Raw genomic sequence first — 22,211 nt, forward strand, 5'->3', positions numbered from 1 at the left:
TACAAGAGAACCAGTTCCACTGACAGCCTTACATGCCCACTTAATGTCACTACAACCACCATGCTTCACTGCTTAGGATCATGAGCAGTTCCTTTCCTTCTCCATACTCTTCTCTTCCCATCACTCTGGTACAAGTTGATCTTGGTTTCATCTGTCCATAGGATGTTGTTCCAGCACTGTGAAGACTTTTTTTTAGAACTCTAATCTGGCCTTCCAGTTTTTGAGGCTCACCAATGGTTTACATCTTGTGGTGAAACCTCTGTATTCCCTCTGGTGTAGTCTTCTCTTGATTGTTGACATTGACTGCAGAGTGTTCTTGATGTGGTTAAAAATGTTTTCTTTACCAGGGAAAGAATTCTTTGGTGGTCCGCCACAGTTGTTTCTATGGTCTTCCGGGTCTTTTGGTGTTGCTGAGCTCACTAGTGCATTCTTTCTTTTTAAGAATGTTCCAAACAGTTGTTTTGGCCACGCCTAATGTTTTTGGCTATCTCTCTGATAAGTTTTGCTTTGTTTTTTCAGCCTAATGATGGCTTGCTGCACTGACAGCTCTTTGGATTTCATCTTGAGAGTTGACAGTAACAGATTCAAAATGCAAATAGCACACTTGAAATGAACTCTGGACTATTTATCTGCTCATTGTAATTGGTATAATGAGGTAATAACACACACACCAGGCCATGGAATAGCTTAGAAGCCTATTGTCCAATTACTTTTGGACCCTTAACAAGTGGGAGGCACATATGCAAACTGTTGTAATTTCTACAGCGTTCCCTGATTTGGATGTAAATACCCTCGAATTAAAGTTAACAGTCTGCAGTTAAAGCTCATCTTGTTCGCTTTATTTCAAATCGTTTGTGTTGGTGTATAGAGCCAAAAATGTTAGAATTGTGTCGATGTACAAATATATATGGACTGTATACATAGTCAAAAGATAAGACTTCTGAGTCTGCTACAAGTTATTTTATATCTAGAAAACATGCTGAAGTAAAATGTCAAAATAATGTTTAAAAAACGTTTTTGTCATAAAACATATTTGTGAAAATATTATTCTGATCCGCACTTCTTAAAATGTAAAACGTGCTGGAACTTTTTGTTTTCAATTATTTACAGCTTGCTCACGACTGGGTAAATGTGGATTATTTGTGAACGTTATTTTTTTAATTAAGTGTTTTTGGGGCTGCGTTATCCTTAAATTATAGTATCTGTTTATGTCACTGAATAATTCGCAGGCAAAATATATTGGTATCTACAGTATACACAACATTATGACTGTTCATTACGTTTTAGTGTGTATTTTCTGTAAAAAAAAATGAACCTGTGTCAGTTGTTTTTCCTCAGAAAAAAATAAAGTAGTAGCAAGTTGCACGGACTTCAGTTCCCAGAATGCATTTGACTGGTCGCCCTGTGGCCAATCGGGAAGCTCGTTACAGCCGCAATGGAGAGCTGTATGTAAGGAGGAATGGCGCCGGTTGCTGGAGTTCTGAAGTGAATCCTCCGCGGATTCTGACCACTGAGAGCAGCTCTGTCGGTAGAGGTTGGTCCTTCTCTCATCATCTCTTGCTTCCCTCCGTTAATTCACTGTCACACATCTAGTGTTTAACTCCTAGCAGCGACATGTCGGTGTCATTTGGAAGCATTGTTATTCTGATGCTGCACTACTGTATAATAGCTACATTTAGATAACATTTGTAACAAGTGTTGTAAATGTAAGAGTTTGAAAAAAATATGTTTTAGTGAATGTTTAATGTGATTTTGTTTTTCTCTTATTGTTTGTTACATAATTCTGTTATATATTTACAAAAAAAGTAACAATCTTTCAATTAATACCAAGACGTGTCATGAATTGGGGTTAATCATTCAGCCTATTTAGTTTTAATTAGTTTAATTTAACAGTAGCAATGATTAATGTTAGTTGATGATTAGGCAATTAACAATGTGAGATTAGACACTAAATAAATAAAACAAACCGTGATTTGGACCGTGAAAATGGTATTTTGTTTAACCATGGGTACTTACCATCGTAACACTTCGATATTGCAAAAATCTGGCATTGGGTTTTTTCTTTCTGTGATATATATTGAGATATGAATACATTTTCACCAGATATAGCTTTGTAGGAAAGATATTGTCTTTTTTAGATACATTTGTAAGGGAATGTATCTGCATAAAATATAATAAATGACAGGAAACATAAATACAACTCTAATCCACATCTTGTATTGTGATTACTGCAGATATGCACATTGTTATAGAGGTAAAGATGGTTTTCTATTCACACATTCGTTCATTTAGAAGTCTCTATATTGTTTACCATGTTACTTTGAATATTCGATCAGAAGTATGACTTTAAAACAACATTAACACTATCTAATTTACTGTGAACAATGTTTTTAATTCAGCATTTGTTTTTACTAATCTCACTCTCTCTCGTGTGCATGTGAACGTGTGTGGACATGCAAATGGCGGATCTGCGTGAACAGGGTGTGCAGATGTACAAATCTACATTAGCTGACAGACAGTTTGACCTTCTTATCAGAATTATGGGAATTGTCGGCTCAACAAATTTTATTTTGATGAACATTTTTTTGTTTTATGTCTTACCAGAATAAAAAAATACATATAAATGCATTTAGATCATTTACTTTAATCATAACTATTGGAATGTGAAGAGACTTTCAACCAGCTCAACAAAAAATGTTTCTGACACTCACCTACTGCACTTTTAAAATTCTGTTTCTCTGGGAACTGCCTCGCATCATGAAAAAACAAACCCGAAACGCAGCTTCCGGTTCATGTGGACCTTCGTGCCATATGACCAAAATTCATTCTACTCTTATTCATACTATATAGAATATACTTTATTACCATGTTGTGAAAGAACTTTAAAGGATTAGTTTACCCCAAAATTTAAATTTTGTTATCAATTACCTTCATGTAGTTTCAATCTCCTAAAACATTAGTTCACCATTGGAACACAAATTAGGATATTTCAGATGAAATCCGAGAGCTCTCTCATTCTCCATGTCATGCAATCGATTAGAATTTAAAAAGTCAAGGAAAAAAACAAAAACATTGCCAAAACATTCTGTGTGACTTCAGTGGGTCGACTGTAATGTTTGAAATACATCAAACTTCTGCATCAGCTAATGGTGGACATTTACTATGGGCAACAAGCCGCTTGCAGACTCTGATGGCAATATGTTGTACTGCCCAAACTACGACGTACACCCTGATGACCTGAAAGATACACCATTTACATTAATTTCAATAATGCACGGGCTGATTCATCTGGTGAATCGACGTTCGTGTGTAAAGCTGTCATATTGTTCAGGTTAAAAATGACGCAATCTGTGTAGCTTGACTAGTTGACGATAATTAAAAAAGCATCATGGCAGAGCATTAAAGACTTGTCAACTAGTCTGTACAACCCCGAGTTTTGTTTGATTACAGTTGAACCACTAAAGTCAATTGAAAAGTTTTGTCAATGTTTTTGGTTCCTTTTCTAATAATTAATAATAATAATTCCTTACATTTATATTGCGCATTTCTGGACACTCAAAGTGCTTCACATTTTTGATGAGAATCTCCTCATCTACCACCAATGTGCAGCATCCACCTGGATGATGCGATGGAGTGATAAAGCCAGTTATGAGATGTTGATCATTAGGAGGCCATGATGGACAGAGCCCAGTGGGCAAATTTGGTCAGGATGCCAGGGCTAAACCCCTACTCTTTTTTTTCCCCGAAGGACATTCTGGGATTTTTAACGACCACAGAGTGTCAGAACCTTGGTTTAACATGTCATCCAAAAGATGGAACTCATTGAGCAGTATAGAGTGCCCATCACTATATTGGGGCGTTAGGACCCACACAGACTGCACATTAAGCGCCCCCTACTAGGCTCACTAACACCACGTCCGGCAGCAACCTAGCTTTCCCATGTGGTTTCCAATCCAGGTACTGACCGGACGTAGCCCTGCTTAGCTTTCGTGGGTGACCATTTGAGAGTTGCAGAGAGTTAGCTGTCAGTTTCTGAACTTTGAACATCTTGGGACATTTTTTGCTGTCTATGGAGGATGAGAAAGAGAGCTCTCGGATTTCATATTAAATAAATTAATTTGTGTTCTGAAGATGAATGAAGGTCTTGGGGGATTGGAACGACATGAGGGTAATCAATAACTGTATTTTCGATTTTGAAAACTAATCGTTTAAATTCAAATAGAGTACCTACTGAGAACGTTTCAATTCTGGACTAAATACCTTTTTTGCATACAATCACATGCTATATTGCAATCTCCACTGTCATAAAAGTATTTATCTGTAATAATTTACTGGGGTTTGCATCAGTATCTGGAGGCAGACTTGGATTTGCAAGCTGGGACTGCATATCTCAGACTTGCAATGTCACGCACAATGCACTCAGTGCAGTTAGTGATGTCACTGTGAGGGTTAGGGTTGGGGTGGGGTTAGTTGTGCGCATTAAAAACATTGAATGTAGCTCATCTTGCTACTGCACTAAGTCTGCATCTCTCTGGGTTTGAGTTCTACTAGCCAGGGCTAGATTCTAGATAAAAGGTCTAGATAAAAAGATTCTTCCCTGCGTTTAAACAATCACGCTACAGTAAATAAATTGTATTTTGTAGAGGCCTCCCTCTTATTTGAATTCCATGTCACTGTTTTTCAGTGCACAGTACTAACAATGGATGGTCCTCCGGTAAACTCTGGAATACCTCTGGCGACACAAACAGTGGTTTCTCCTGTCCCCCAAACCTCCACCAACTTAAGCACGAAACCTCGGGACAAGCGGAGGACTCCTGCATTCCTGTCCAACTTGGGCAAGGCTACCTTAAGGGGCATCCGCAAGTGCCCTCAGTGTGGCTTCTACAATGGTACTCGTGGTCTAAGCTGTAAGAACAAGGCCTGTGGCACAGTCTTCAGGGATGTGGACAACAGGACAGGACGATTAAAGAAAGGGGCTTCTGAAGTGGTTCAAGTTGTGACAGATAGTGGAGGCAGAGGAGGAGGTCTGCAGGTCTTCTCTGTGCGTCAACAGGGACGTGGCTCTGAACATCGAGGTTTTGTTGAGTTAGCCCTAACGGATACAGCCATTACAACTGCAGATGGGACTGTGCTGACCCGTGTCAATGTTGGCAGGTGTTACATGCCATCTTGCCAGCAGAACGAAAGCGAGTCAACAGTCGACTTGGGGGTCAATCAGCAAGAGTCGCAACCATCCAAAAGTCCCTGTACCCATGTGAAACAAGCAATGGAGTGTCAGACCCAAGCAACACCTCTGCCACTTAAAAGCTCTGTGCTGGAGGCTCTAGTGGCTTCCTCCCAGGCCAAGGCAGAGTTGTGGAGGCTGGCTACAGAGACACCAGGACCTTTAGTTCAGAGGGTCTCCAAAGGGACACTAATAGTAAAGTGTCAGCCAGGAGAAGCCCACCCTTTGGGATTGCTGCATCTTACAGTGGGTGTATTTGGTCTTAAAGAGAAGACTGAGGGTGCTGCACCCTTCCGCTGTGCATGTTATGCAGCCAATGTAAAGGGGGATTTAGTGGCAAGAAGCGGGGATCAGTCTAATGTTCGAGGAGAAATTTCCCAGGGACACAGTTTACCTGAATGTTGCCTGCATTTCTATGCCTGTGTTTGTGCCTTCAGGAGTGATGAGAAGCTGACCTCTGAGTTTTCAGCTTTTCTCAACTACAACATGAACGGTAAGTCCATGGTTTACCCCAGGGCTGGGTTCAATCCTGCACCTGCAGAGGTTAGCTTTAACTTTCCTAATACACTGGACGTTACTAGAAAGTTGATGTTTTTAGGGCCTTTTGGACCAATTTTTTTCACATTTCCTAGATCCATTAGTGGAATATCCCACTTTTTGGCATGCTCACACCATAGAAAAGGGAAATAATATTAATACATTAGTGGAAGATCCATCTTTTTGGCTTGCTCACACCATAGAAAATGGGAATAATTTTAATCCATTAGTGGAAGAACCCACTTTTTGGCATGCTTACACAATAGAAATGAATAATTTTAGTTCTAGGAACTCCAACTGGGGTAACTAATGTTAATTACTAAATGTAAAACTACAGTGACATAAGAGTACACTGATTAGACAAATACATGCCATAAAAGACGCCATCACAGTATTTGAAAGTGTTGCAAAAGGCACACATTTTTACACAAAGATGTTCTAAGCATATTATTCCAAGAATGTTCTTCTCTCAAGGTTACAAAGGTGTTCCTGAAAAGTTATTTTGATAATGTTACGCGTTAACATTACACAACTCTTAAGAAACATTACTGAATGTTCTGAAAATATTCTCTGTAAGCTGGAGTGTAGCTCTACATATTATAAGAGCTGATTTAAAGGGCACCTATGATGAAAATCATCTTTTGTAAACTGTTTGGACAGGACTGTCTGTAGGTATAGTGTGTCCACAGTAAAATTGGAGTAATATAAACACAATACATTTTTATATTTTTTAATTTCCTGATGTTAAAATAGGATCTAAATCCCTCCCATTTTGTTTCCCCGCTCACCGAATTGATTGACAGCCACGTATTAACGTGTCTCCGTAGTTAATTCCGGTTTGTGGACGCTAAATCAGGTTTATTTTGTACATTAACATAATGGATATCTTTACAGCAGTGGATATTAACATGTATCCTGTCACATTTGCCATGCAAAAATAGTGTGAAGTTAAACACGCGCGCTTTGTGCTTGTCTTTGAGTTCGTTGTGTGTGTGTGTCTGTGTGTGTGCATGGACTTTGTAATAACATTGTGCGTGACTCATCATTGCAGAAAGGCTTGAATTAACTCCTCAACAAACACATTAAATAATCATTGGGAAACTTCTTGCTGTAGTATTTCTCAAAAACGTTACATGAGATCTCCAATTAGATGAGCTTTATTTGGTAAACAAATCAAGTCTCTCATATAACATATCTACTAAAAGACAGAAAATATTACTTTACAAACTATTGTTAGTAAATCAAATGAACATTTTCATATTAGTCAATAATATTACTGAAAATATTTTAAAGGCTGAATAATATAAATTTACACACATTTACACAAGTAAATAAATCAATGATGAGCTAAAAATCTGCAGAATTCTGCCGCGCAGATTCCCTGTGGGCCTACTTATCCCCTTCTAGTTAGAGTTTTGTAAAAACATAGTCCTAATCAATTCTAAAGTGAATTTAGATTTGCACTCATTAGCTTTCCTCTCAAAAAACTTTTCTAAACAGAGACTGATGCTAGTTATTGGCCAGAAATATCTAATTTAGACGAGAGTACAGTATTCCTACCTTTAGGGAACAGTTAGTTTAGACTTCACTAGACATTTGAAACAGGACTGAACTGTATATATGGTGTGTGTTTTCTCTATGCATCAGAGATGAATGTCAAAATTGTTGTGCATTCCAGGCATTCAGGAGAGTGCAGATCCCATAGTTCTAGCTATATCGGAGTCTCAAAAGCATACGGAGTCCTTCATCCCTCATCGATCCAAGAGACACAAATTTGTGGAGTCCTCTACTGGTAAGTTAAAGCTCTTGGACACAGACCAGCCTTCAACATGGCTGAACGGCTTTTAACACATCCACTGCCTACTGTCTATGCATACAGATTGTTGCAGTGCTATTGTACCATGGCTACAGCAGGCACAATCATATTACGTAGCAGTGGTTGTTTGAAGATAACTAGCTGGGAACTAGTGCTGCGTAATATCACTGCACCTTCTGTAGCCATGGTATGGCAGCCAAGTTCCTTGAAGAGTGTATTGTTCCTAGACATATCGACCTAGAAAATAGCAAATTTTTTTCCCTCCAGTCTTTGGGTGCTTTTACACCTAGACTTTTGTTTCGGAACCTAGTGTGTTTCCCCAGTTAGCGCGGTTCGTTTGACATATGTGAATTCAGCAATCGCGCTCAGATCTTCCCCAAAACAATCGGTCCGAGATCGCCTGAATGAGGTGGTCTCAGCTCGATTGACACGAACTCGGGAGCAGATCGATTGTAGTGAGAAAGCAATACAATCTGAGCCAGGCTAGATCACAGTGTATTGTGGATATGTAAAGGCATATATATGGCTATATGAAGAGAGAATTGTAAGTAGGGCGAGATGTTATTCCTACCGGTAAATGTGCGTTTCATGTCAGATATGAAAGTGAAAGCATGCTGAACTATTAATGAGTGCTGTTCATCCGTTGTGAAAATTGACCGAACAGCAGTCTTGGTTTATCTGTTATTTCTCTCTATAATGTAAAGCCTATAATGCATAAGCCATCGGCTATGTATGAGAAAGTCTTACCTCCGATTTATATTTGATAACGATGTCTTTGAGTGTCACCATTCAAAATTAAAGCGCAGCTTTTCGCTTATATTGTCTTCATGCTCATAATTAATTCAAATAAGGACTCATGACAGCTGAGCGGGCCTTAAATAAACCGACAAATTAACCGTGAAACTCTGACCAATGTGAGGAGGGTTTACTCACATGTGACTTGTTTTTAGCTCTTTTGGTCCATTTAGAAACTTTGCAGTGTGAAAGCGAACCACACCAAGTACAAAGTGCAACATTGTAACAATTTTAATCACTTTTTTGAAACAAGAGAATCGATTCACAGGTGAGAAAGCACCGTTGTACACAATGTAAAAAAAGTCAAGCTTTAAATAGGAAAATTGTCAAAACTTATTGACATTATTGAGCTGGATGCTAATGGTCTAATCTGATTTAATGATCTATGCTAAGCTAAGCTAAGCTAAGCTAAAAGTGCTTCCCTTAAGGTTGATTTATACTTCTTAAAAATGTAACTACACATCTGCTTGGTATCGCTGACAAGCATGGGCGGTGGTGAGAGCCGCAAGCTGCTAACCTGATGGAGCAAGTGTTTACAAGTGTTGAGTCCCGTGAAGGAGCTCTAAATGTTTTGTGTTTACTTTATGATTAAAGTTGTTGCTCTTCCGCCAGTTCCCACCTCTGAATGAGTGAGTTTTAACTACTTGTAGGGTTCAGAAACTCGACACAGAGGAACGTAAAAACCTACTGCCAGCAAGCGTTTCGGACGTGTTATTGCAGAGCAACACAAACAGTGCGCAGAAGTATAAATGCACGGCTACGCGCAAGGCAGGTGCCGTGGGTCACGGCAATCATTCGACGCAGAAGTATAAATCACGCACCATTCACACGGGGTATCCGCATCAATGCTTCCCATTAACTTTAAAAGCGCGATGTCAAGTGTTGCCGAACTAAATTGTGGATCCGTCAGTGCTGCTTCAGTGGTGTTGCTCGCTGCAGAAGTTGGGAATTTCTCAACTTTTCAAGCAGCAATGGAAGCGTCAGCCAATCAGATCGCTTTATGCAAATTCCCCACTTCAGACAGTAGCCGATTGCAGACTAATTTCATTGGCTGTCGTTGATTTGATGATCACATCAGCCCCAACTTCAGACATGCCCTCGGTCAAGCGTTAATGCTGAAGCCCCATGTGAACCATTTCCTGCCTCTGAATGATCGAGTTTTAGCTACTTAGATACTACTAGAGTTAAAAAAAAAAAAAAAAAGTACCTGCAAAGAAACTTGACACAGAGGAACATAAAAACCTACTGCCAGCAAGCGTTTCGGAAGTGTTATTGCAGAGCAGCACAAACAGCGAGCCGAAGTATAAATCCACAGCTACGCGCAAGACAGGTGCCATGGGTCACGGCAATCACTCGACGCAGAAGTATAAATCATGCCCCATTCACACGGGGTATCAGCATCAACGTTTCCCATTAACTTTAAATGCGTGATGTCAAGCGTTGCCAAACGGAATTGTGGATCCACGCCCTCGGTCAAGCGTTAACGCTGAAGCCCCATGTGAACAGTTTCCGGCCTCTGAATGATCGAGTTTTAGCTACTTAGCTACTACTAAGTAGTACACTCGACACAGGAGTATAAATCAACCTTTAGACCCAGAGATCAGCTGAATGGATTAAAAAATTATTACACTAAAATATTTAACTTTGAGGGACTTATATGTCTCAAGTAAAATGAGCCTCTTTTCAAAAAACTAGAGTGTTGTTTTTAACCCAAGGTTAGAAAGGTTGTTTCTGACAGCAAAATTATTATCAAAGGCCTGATAAGCAACTAAATGTTGGTGACAGTAATGCATAATGCAGCTTCTGTATTCATTTTAAACTGAACTGAAAATGTGACATCAACAAAGAAGGATTTTGCAAATGATGCATGTACCAATTTTATGGAAATCAGAGTTCTCTGTTGGCACAGATTCTGTGTGGGCCTGCTTCTGGGGCTCAAAATAAATTCTTCCTGGAGACTCTTCTTTTCCACCCACTGATATCTGTCATTCATGTCTGAATGCTGCTTTTATGTTCTGCAGATTCTGACCGCAGTCTCTGTAATCTGTTTCCCTCTTTTATTCTTTGGCTTTCTGGACCTGTTGCCGGTTCACTCAGCTTCCTCTGTGTCCTCTGCGTCTCTTCTGGCTGTCAAAGACACTTCTGCTCCCACCCTAAACCAGCGCAAACCCACTCACAGAAAACACTCCAGTTCTACTGGGCTTAAGAACCCAGGTGCTCCAGATATTTCTTTTTACTTTGCTTTTCGTCTTTGCTGTTTTCTATTTCTTATTCAGCACTCATTTCTTTCTTTAACATGGTTACAAATACATTTGATGGTTGCCCTTGAGAGATTTGTAATGACGACTCATTTATGTCTGAAAATATAAATGATGCAGACATGGCTTTCATTATTGTATTTTGCTGATTTTGATGTGTGTTATGTGCTGGGGTGAATAACACAGGAAACAGCCAGCCAGTGGATGAAACACATGTGTCACTGAGTTTTCAGCAGTGGTTGGCCAGTGTTACTGAGAGGATCCATCAGACCATGCACTTTCAGTTTGATGGTAAGAGACTCTTATGCAGAATTTAAAAAAAAAAAGAAGTTGTATTTTGCTTAAAGATAATGACACTGACTGGTGCGTGTCAGAAAGATTATATTTATGAGCTGAACATGCATGACAAAGTTGCAATTATGATCCTACAGATTTTCACATGGTAGTCAAAATGGATGCAGCATAGTTCAAAGTAAATACAAGTAATTAAAAAGTATTTGGAATTAATTAAAAAGATAAACAGAGAAGTTAAAAATATAAGAAGATATACTAAAAGATAAAAATATTATCTTTAAGAAGATAAAACACAGACGGATAAAAGATCAGAGGAAAGCAGAGGAAATCATTTACAAGTTAACACAACTAAAAACTAACCTGCATGTGCAAAACATTATAGTATTAAAGAGTAATCATATAGTAACAATATCAGTTTTAACCAAAAAAAAACACACTTGTTGCAGGTTGTTTAGTCATCCTTTTTGCAGATGTTTGCAAAGGTGCGTCTTCATCTCCAACTAGAGTTATTCGAACACACCTGATGTCATAACAGAGAAGCTCTCAAGACTATGTGAATGCAACTTATTCAATGTCACTTACAGTTAATTTTCAGTATTTTTAAGTCATTTTTATGGTCATTTTATAGTCAATCAGGCGGTTCATTCCGCTGTGGCGACCCCAGATTAAGAAAGGGACTAAGCGGAAAAGAAAATGAATGAATGAATGACAGTCAATCATGAAGAGAGTCATCCTGTTGAGATTTGAGGGTAAAAATTCCTTATTTTCACATTCCAATGTTTTACAGGTATGACTGAAATAAAAGTCTGCATGCAATGCACTTCTGAAGACAAACAACTCGTATTTTACCGGATCCAAATTTCACTAAAGCACATTGTTAGTATTAATGGGAACAATTAATCTATGCAAGGTAATTCACAAAAGAAGAAAAAAACTATTTGTTTTGGTAATTTTTAATTAAATCTGAACATCTGCTTCTACTCTGTAACAGCAGGAAGAAATAGGCCTAAGCACCCCCCCCCAATACTCTACCTCATACTTAATATTCTCTTTCAGTGAGAAAATACGCAACACAGGATCATATGCATGACTTATGACAACAAACACAGCTTATTTCACAGAATTTAAATCATGAAATCAAAATTGTACTATTTTACTAGCGCACATTGTTAGTTTTAATGTGAACAATTAATGCGATTTAATCCACTGAAAAAAAACATTTTAGGATAAATTTAAAGTTCATCCTAGATGGCCTTTATGTAATTTAAACAAATAGTTATCCCAAAAATGTTAATCCTGTCAATAATTGCTCATTTCATGTCGCTCTCCAAACCCTTGAGACCTTCATTCATCTGTGGCCCTCCATAGAAAACAATTGTCCCGCCTCATTCAAGTGCAGAAAGATATGAGCTCTGTGCACTGATGTATACCCGAGATACCAGCATGTGACTTCCTGCGTTTGAAACAATCTCAGACATGCACAACATGCATAAAGAGCACAACGCTCTTGTAATTGAGCACCCTATACTGACACTGAGATGAAGAAACTGTTGAATAAAGTCTAAGATATCTTAATTTGTGTAATGAAGATGAACAAAGATCTCATTGGATTGGAAAAACATGAGGGTGAGGAGTAATTAATAACATTTCATTTTTGGGTGAACTGACCTTTTAACAATGTCTTGCAATGAATTTCTACCTCATCATACCTTTATACTTTCATATATTCATCTGAAACATTGAGTTTATGTTGAATGTTTTTATGTAAACAGGAAAGCCGGAGCCGCTGGTGTTTCACATTCCTCAACCGTTCTTTAATGCACTACAGCAGCGTTTATCACTGGGCTCAAAGAAGAGAAGACTGCCCAATTACACCACTAGTGAGTAATATATGTGTATTTATGAGTCTAACCTTATATTAATTGTCCTATTATATTTCCCGATTCTATAAATTATAACCAGTGTTCAGCATATATGAGTACACCAGTCACAAATCTGTCTTTTAAATTAATATTTTCTATAGGATGCTTTACAATATTAGATTCACCGGCCACTTTATTAGGTTCACCTTACTAATAATGGGTTGGACCCACTTTTGCCTTCGGAACTGCCTTAATCATTCGTGGCATTCATTCAACAAGGTGCTGGAAATAATCATCAGAGATTTTGGTCCATATTAATATGATAGCTTCAGGCAGTTGCTGCAGATATGTCACATTCATGATGTGAATCTCCCGTTCAATCACATCCCAAATGTGCTTTATTGGATTTAGATCTGGCGACTGTGGAGGCCATTTGAGTACAGTGAACTCATTGTCATGTTCAAGAAACCAATCTGAGATGATTCGTACTCATTCGCCCAAAGTGTGCCAAGAAAATATCCCCTACACCATTAAATCACCACCACCAGCCTGAACTGTTGATCCAAGGCAGGATAGATCCATGCTTTCATGTTGTTGACACCAAATTGTGACCCAACCATCCGGATGTTGCAGCAGAAATCGAGACTCATCAGACTAGGCAATGTTTTTCCAATCATCCATTGTCCAGTTTTGATGAACCTGTGCGAAATGTAGCCTCAGTTTCCTGTTTTTAACTGACAGGAGTGGCACCCGGTGTGTTCTTCTGATGCTGACCCATCCGCCTCAAGGTTGAACGTGTTGTGCGTTCAGAGATGCTCTTTTGCATACCTCGGTTGTAACGAGTGGTTATTTGAGTTACTGTTGCCTTTCTATCAGCTCCAGCTAGTCTGGCCATTCTTCTCTGACCTCTGGCATCCACAAGGCATTTGTGCCCCCAGAACTGCCCCTTACTGGATATTTTCTCTTTTTCTGATCATTCTCTGTAAACATTAGAAATGGTTATGTGTGAAAATCCCAGTAGATCAGCAGTTTCTGAAATACTCAGACCAGCCCATCTGGCACCAACAACAATGCCACGTTCAAAGTCACTTAAATCACCTTTCTTCCCCATTCTGAAGCTCAGTTTGAACTGCAGCAGATCGTCTTGACCATGTCTACCTGCCTAAATTCATTGAGTTGCTGACATGTGATTGGCTGATTAGAAATTTTTGTTAACGAGTAGTTGGACAGGTGTGCCTAATAAATTAGCCAGTGAGTGTATATTTGTGCATACATTAAATATATTAAATTAGTCAGTACTAAAGGCAAAACTGGAGCTAATCTAACAAAATAACTTACGAGAACAGTCCAAAGATTAGCAGCCCAAATTTTAAAAAGGGGGAAAGTCAAGATATATAAGAGATTAATACAATTTTGTTGAAATTGTTATTTTTTCAACATTTAGCATTAATTTTAATGTGTCATCTTTATGTTTCTAAAGATGTTTGGTGGCTGAAATATTATTTTAACAAACAAATCTGATTAATAAATCTGTTTTGTTCAAATGCATCAAAATATATCACCTACAGTTGAAGTCAGAATTATTAGCCCTCCTGATTTATTAGCCCCCCTGTATATTATTCCCCAGTTTCTGTTAACACATTTATTAACATAACAGTTTTAAAGTAATTTCTAATAACTGATTTATTTGATATTTGCCATGATGACAGTACATAATATCTTAGATATTTTTCAAGATTTTTAAGTACTAGTATTCAGATGAAAGTGACATTTTAAAGACTTAACTAGGTTAATTAGGCTAGTTATTGTATAATGATAGCTTCTATTGTAGATTCAAACAAACATTGCTTAAGGGGCTAATAATATTGACCTTAAAATATTATTTCCAAAAAAATAAAAATTGCTTTTATTCTAGCTAAAAAAGAAGCTAATAAGACTTTCTCCAAAAGAAAAAAATATTATAGGAAGTATTGTGGTGTTAAATATTGTGGTGTTAAATATTTACTGTTAAACATAAATTGGGAAATATTTGAAAAAGAAAAACCATTCACAGCAGGGCTAATAATTTTGACTTTTGAATTATGTATTCACTGAGAAATGGATAAAAATATTCATTTTTCAAAATGGGGTGTTCTCATTTATGCTGAACACTGTGCATTTAAGAAAAATAATCATTTAATACTTTGTCATTTTTGTTTTTAGCATTTGTGCGTAATGACGCTTTGCCTCTGGGCTCTTTCTCTAAATACACCTGGCACATTACCAACTTGATGCATGTGAAACGAATATTTGATACACCAGAGGTGTGTACTAGTTTTCTGCCTTGTTTTCTGGATATAACATGTTTGGGTAGTATATGAATGATGGCACTCTGTTTGAACAGTTGCCTCTGGAACTCACTCAGAGCTTTGTGAAGAACAGTGATGGCTCCTATTCACTGTACCGCTGTCGGGAGACCCCTCTTGATCCTGGATCTGACACGTCCCACCATTCACGCATCAATAAACCTTTGGCCATCAGACCGTTGGAGCTACGCACATTCCTTAGAGTTGGTGGGTGAATGTGTTCACTTAAGCTGATTTTATTTTTCACTGCAATGTACTGTACAGTTCGGCAAGGGTCAGCTTGCTTCAGTTTTGTTTTGCTCCGCTCAGTTTCATGGTTTAGTAAACTTTAAAGGCATAGTTCACCCAAAAATTTTAATTATGGCATTGTTTACTTACTCCCATGTCGTTCCAAACACTTCAGACCTTCGGTATACAAATTAAGATATTTGAAATGAAATCTGAGAGCTCTCTCTCATCCTCCATAGACCACAATGGTCCTGACTTGTTCAATGTCTATAAAAAGAAAAAAAAACCCATAGTCAATACTGACCATATGCTGTCAGTGGTTCAAATTGAATACTTTTAAGCTATGAGAATTCATTTGTACGCACGTACATCAAAAACAATGACTTTATCCAACAGTTTCTTCTCCTCTGTGTTAGTATAGAGGGTGTGTTGATGAGAACTGTGTATTATTGTATATCCTGGGTGCCCATGTGCAACTTCCTCTTTTCAAAACAAAGGACAGGTGCATCTTACCTATACGCAATTTTTTTTAGAGGGCATCTATGATAAAAAATTTTGTAAGCTGTTTGGACAGAATTATGTGTTGTATAGTGTGTCCACAGTCATATTGGGGTAATGTAAACACACAAGCCTCTTTTTTAAGTTTCCCAAAGGTCTACGGAAGGCTGTGGCTCTGATATGCACGTGGGAATGGTGGGTGGGGAGAAACAGCTCATTCACGTTAAAGGCACAGGCAACAAAAACACCTACAATGTCGTAACAGCTCAAATTTTCAAATTTAAAAAGGTATAATACATAATCTGATGGGTGTTTCGAGCTGAATCTTTACAGACACATTCTGGAGACACAAAAGGTTTATATTAAACTTTGAAAAAGTGGTAAAATAGTTTTTTAGGGCCCTTTGATGTTGAAAATGGCACACAATTGGTCATGTATAAAAAAAAAAATAGCTTTCACTTTTCACACATTTTATTAGGTTGCAGGCTTATTCTAATATGGTTTAAATTCATTTAATTAAAAAAATAAATTCTATAAACAGTACCCGGTAATGAAAATGCCAAACAATAAAAATATTATAAATGAATAAATGTTTTTCAAATATATATATATATACATTTATAAATCTCATTTATTAAACAAGTAGGAAATGAACAAATGTGAATAATTGTAAAATATGATAAATTAGTTCACCCAAAAATGAAAATTATATCATTAATTACTCTGCCTCATGTTGTTCCATTTTTCTGAGACCATTGATCATATTCAGAACATAAATTAAAATATTTCAGGTGAAATCTGAGAGCATTCTTAATCTCTATTGAAAGCAATGGTCTGGAAATGTTCAGTGGAAACAAAAAATTGTCCAATTGTTTCATGTGACTTCAGTGGTTCAACTGTACTCACAAAAAGCTCCAAGAACACTTTTATGCGTCAAAAACTGTAAAAACTTTTTTTGAGAGTCGCTCTTCCCTCTGTGATTGACATTTACACCACACGCTGTATCTGAAAAGCCACCGGCATTGTAGTTGACCACACAAACTCTTCACTCTGCTGCCGTCTGGAAAGAGATACAAAAGCATCCGGGCTCTCACATCAAGACTGCAACAGTTTTTTTTTTTTTTTTTCACAAGCCATCAGACTTCTAAACATGAAGAAACTTGACTGATCCACGCACAGACACATACAAAATTAACGGACAACTACAGGATTATTTGTGTGACTGCTCTGCACAACATGTCTACCTCCAACGTCAAATGTTTACCTGTATAGTATTTATATTTGATCCACTATTTGCTCAACATCTATAGTGTACTGGTTGGTGTTACTGTTTCTTTTTCTGTCTGGTCCCATTTGCACTAAATGTTGCACAAACCACACTTTGCACTCCTATTCTTAATTTAATTATTTTTTATTTTAGTTCATCTTATTTTATTCCATTCTTCTAAATTTTTACAGTATTGTGTAGTCCTGTGTTATGTTGTCAATTTATGTTGTTTAATGTAGCACCTTGGTCCTGCATTGTTTCGCTTCACTGTGTTCTGCATTGTATATTGTTGAAATGACAATAAAAGCCAACTTGACTTGATGCTTGAAGACTGTTGAAGGCAAAAACATCCACACCCAAGTAATCTATACAGAGCTAAAATAACTAGTAAAAGTAAATTTGCTAAAAATGATTACTACATTTCAATAGTTCAGTGTGTTATCCATGTTTCATTGTTATTATACACAACAATACCTTTTAAAACCATATACATTTTGTTTTATTTGGTCTTATTTGTATATTTGGGTTTTATATTTGGTATAAAATATTGCTCAATTTCATGTCATCCAGGAAAAATCATGTCATGTTCAAAACTTATTTTACCTGCTGTAGTGTACAGCGTTGGGAAAGTTTTGAAAGGAATGCATTACAATATTGAGTTACTACCCAAAAAAGTAACTAGTTGCGTTAGACATTTTTTATGGAAAGCAATGCGTTACATTACTTTTGAGTTACTTTTTTCATACCTGCCTGAGGCTTGATCTTTTTCAGATATTGTATGTTTCTTTTCTTTTTTTTAAATGGAGAAGGTCTGCATTTAATGACATACTGTATAACCCACACCTTAAATTTACCTTTAAAAAAAACTAATAAAAAAAGATTAGAATAATGTTACCTTCTGAGAACTTCCTGATGCTATACATGACATATATGCAGATTAATGAAAGTTAAAAAGAATGTGTTTGCTAGTTTTGTATTTTTGTTTTATCAGTTCAGTAAAATCACTGTCCATTGAGACTATAATCCCCTTTTCCTCCATGTGTTCAAAATAATGAGAATACTTCCATCACAGAAATGTAATGCTCTGCCATCTTGGTTTTTGTCTGTTCCTGCGATGAGCTTATTTTCTCACTGAGTGTGATTCAACATGATTACACTAATTTTAATTCAGCAAACTATTTTTAAAAGTGTATTAATTAAACTAAAAAGTAACTCAAGTTACATTTTTAAAAAAAGTAACTCAAATATTATTACTTATTTTCTTTAAATTAGTGCGTTACTTTACTCATTACTTAGAAAAGTAAAATTATTATGTAACTCGCGTTACTTGTAATGCCACACAAAAGTGTTCAATGGTTCAACTGTAATCATACAAAGCTCAGGGAGGTCACATGTAATGTTTTGGTTCCTTTTCTGGATTTTTGAAGATCTTGGAATTGTTGCTGTATATGGAGGTTGAGAAAGCTCTCAGATTTCATTTGAAATACTATTTTAACTTATGTTGTGAAGATAACCAAAGGTCTCTGGAGATTGGAATGACACGAGAGTGAATATTCAATAACAGAATTTTGATTTTCTGAATAAAAAAGTATTTAAAGAGGCCCTATTATGCTCTAAGTGAAGTAAAATATCCAGCTAAGGCTTAAATCTGAAAGTGTTTAAAACTATTGATTCATCTATAAAAGAGTCGACTCATAGTGGTTCGAATGAATTGCAGTGGTAACAAATCTTTAGCCGTGTTTGTGTGACGTTGATACGGAACTCAAGCCTGCCCATTTGTTGCACGCACAGACCCGGGAAAATTTAAACCCCCGGCCCCGCCCACAAACACTGTAGAAAGAAAAAGAGAAGACAAACACTGTAGCAGATCCTGGTTGAATCATGTTGCGAAGACGCTGTGCTCTGAAGTGTGAGGGAAAGTTAGTGTTACTTTCCCTACCCAAAGATGAGGCTGTGAAGAGTCAATGGTTAAAGTATATTTTTTGCAAAAATACCTCAGCATTATAGCCCCAGCCTTGTGCTGTGTTCCTATCATTTTTCTGACAAGTACATCAGCAGTCTACACACTTACAACAGGGGATTCTTTGGCTGTTTGTTAAAGGAGGATCAGAAAAGACTATTGATGTAAGGGACTTTGTCAGAGCTTGACAGGAACTTTACAGTACACAGTTCATGGATCAATTTCTTCTTCCATTTCACAAGTGTAAATAACTTAAGTGCTTAATAATAAATTGTTGCCTCCTTGTTTTCTCTAGCTTGCAAGTTATGTATTTAATTGTGTTTTGTTACTTGTAACCATTTGTACTGTATCAGGTTAACTCTTTATATTTTCATATCGCGTCTAGAGCCACGCTGAAAACGCGACGCGTGCCGCATTTTTTACAGATTTAAATGCATTTGTGACCTCGCGACCCTCTGCCGGTTGTCATTGCTATGGCCAACGTCAGCTGTTCCTACACACGTGTGGTGGTCAGGTTTCAAAATAGTTCAGCTTTTCCCACTGTGTGGATTAATACTGAATGTGTGTTATGGTTAAGACAGCAATATGCTGTTGTTTAACTGCATTGGACTCACACATATACTCTGCACTCTGACTACTTCAAAATTGTTAATAAGCCATGGTAGACATTTCTCTCTGTCTCACGCTGAATGCAGTCGACCAATTATAACAGACTGGGTCATCGGACCAATCAGCGCAGATTAGCATTGCTAAGGAGGGGTTTGGGAATTAATCATATGGGAGTTGTTGGGATAATAAATAAAAATAAATGCATATTATAAGACAATAAAAGAGTTTTTTGACCTTGCATGTATATAAGACTGTTGTTGGAGATCCACAAAACCAAAATATGTCCTTTTACAATGTATAATAGGGGCTCTTTAAAAAATATAGCAAATACTGTAAAAAAAAAAAATCCTTGCTCTGTTAAAAATCATTTGGCAAATATTTGAAAAAGAAAAAAAAAAAAATCACAGAAGGGCTAATCATATTCACTCTAAATTATTCTGCAAGTGCAGAGCAGAAATGGTCTGAATACAATTTCTGGTCAGTACATCTTTAGTTATCTGTATTAGGTTTTGTGGCTGACACGCTGTGGTATGGTCTCACAGGGACATGCAGTGCTGAGCAGACAGAGCCAGTGCCTTTCGTGATCGAATGGATCCCAGACATCCTTCCACACTCACAGGTGGGAGAGCTGAGGATCCGGTTTGAGTACGGCCATCAGCTGGGCAGTAAGCCAGAGCACTGCAAGACCTCTGCTGGGACAGAGAGAACTGAGCAAACGATTGCAGACACCATCACACAGCAGTAAGTTCCTGTAGAAGACTGAGATTATCATGCAGTTCAGCAATTACAATTCACCATTGGCTTGAATGTTATGGACTTTTTTAAATTGCACTTAGCATATTAGCTGGCAATGAGGTGCTACTCAGGAAAATGGTCATTGTTGTGTTACAGACAAACTGTTGTAAATATTAAAGCTCTGGATATATAAAAACAAACAACAAAATGAGTACAAAATAATGTAATGTGAAATGTTTTCTGCTGTTCAAAGATAATTCATTCTCATACATTTCTTAATAATGGAAGTTTGACAGTTTGGTTTAAGAACACAATCTTCAAACTATAAAAACGTGTATAGTTCAGCTGACAGTTGGAGAAATTACAATAAAAGATGTTCATGTTAGAGAAATATTGTATGCTTGACACTTTTTAATGTTTATGTGTATAAAACAGAAACTGAGGTTCACTGAAAAAAATGCCATTGGCTTTTTGTTCAAACTACTTAAATACAATAAGCTGAAACAACACAATTCATTAGTTTTTATTTGGGACAACTTAATTGCTTTGTTCAATCAAAATACATTTGTAAAACTCATAAGTTAACTTAATTCCTTCATGTTGTCTTAACACAAATCTATTGTATGCGACCCAGCGTTTTTACAGTGTTAATTAAGAGAGTTGTTTTCACACTGTAAAAAAATATCACAAAACTTCATGACTACAAATGTTACATTAATTTTGATGAGATAATCTGGTTTCACTATTTTTTTTTTTTGTTATTTATTTATTCATTTTACTTCAGCTAAGTCTATTTTCAATTCCGTATTTTGGATGAGACGTTATACCGAGGTCCTGACTCTCTCAGAGCAAATCCCATGGTATTTCTCACAAAGAGTAGGTGTGTAACCCCGGTGTCCTGGCCCTCCATTGGTCCTTAGCCATCATGGCCCCACAGTCATCCCCATCCACTAATATTGGCTCTATCACTGTCTCTCCACTCTACCAATAGCTGGAGTGTGGTGAGCGCACTGGCGCCGTTGTTCTGTGGCTGCAATGTGCAAGTGGATGCTGCACACTGGTGGTGGTATGGAGAGACCCCTCCCCACCTCATGATCGTGAAGCGCGTTATGTTTATGGCCATACATGATAAATGCGCTATATAAATACACATTACATTACATTACATATTTTTAATTAGGGGTGGCCACAGCGGAATAAACCGCCAACTATTCTAGCATATGTTTTACGCAGCGGATGACCTTCCAGCCGCAACCCAGTAGTGGGAAACACCCATACACACTCATTCACACACATACACTACGGTCAATTTAGTTTATTCAATTCACCTATAGCGCATGTCTTTGGACTGTGGGGGAAACTGGAGCACCTGGAGGAAACCCATGCAAACACGAGAACATGCAAACTCCACACAGAAACGCCAATTGACCCAGCTGGGGCTCGAACCAGTAACTTTTATGCTGTGAGGTGACAGTGCTAACTACTGCTACAAAACTAAAGTATACAAAGGTATAATTATTATCAGTTCACTATAGTTAATATGACGCAGTGGTGCAGTAGGTAGTGCTATCGCCTCACAGCAAAAAGGTCGCTGGTTCGAGCCTCGGCTCAGTTGGCGTTTCTGTGTGGAGTTTTGCATGTTAACACAAATTTCTGATCAGCCAAATATATGGCAGCAACTCAATGCATTTAGGCATGTAGACATGGTCAAGATGATCTGCTGCAGTTTAAACTGAGCATCAGAATGGGGAAGAAAGGTGATTTAAGTGACTTTACATGTGGC

At 37.5% G+C, this 22,211-nt stretch overlaps 1 protein-coding gene across 2 annotated transcripts; it reads left to right on the top strand.

The window, feature by feature from the left end:
• The first annotated feature begins 1,444 nt into the window (after positions 1-1,444).
• On the top strand, positions 1,445-20,706 carry c5h2orf42 (chromosome 5 C2orf42 homolog). 2 transcript variants are annotated; one of them, XM_056457071.1, is made up of 9 exons: positions 1,445-1,534; positions 4,685-5,717; positions 7,440-7,553; positions 10,470-10,586; positions 10,817-10,921; positions 12,697-12,804; positions 14,989-15,089; positions 15,170-15,338; positions 20,236-20,706. In XM_056457071.1, exons 2-9 carry the CDS (start codon positions 4,700-4,702, stop codon positions 20,436-20,438), a joined length of 1,935 nt encoding a protein of 644 aa, XP_056313046.1. In that variant the 5' UTR covers positions 1,445-1,534; positions 4,685-4,699; the 3' UTR covers positions 20,439-20,706. The 2 variants fall into 2 exon arrangements, with proteins under 2 accessions (XP_056313046.1, XP_056313047.1); XM_056457072.1 differs by lacking the exon at positions 10,470-10,586 and having other exon boundaries at positions 20,236-20,704.
• Positions 20,707-22,211: the final 1,505 nt, after the last annotated feature.

This window comes from Danio aesculapii, chromosome 5, assembly GCF_903798145.1.
Source record: "Danio aesculapii chromosome 5, fDanAes4.1, whole genome shotgun sequence".
NCBI classification, from domain to species: Eukaryota; Metazoa; Chordata; class Actinopteri; order Cypriniformes; family Danionidae; genus Danio; species Danio aesculapii.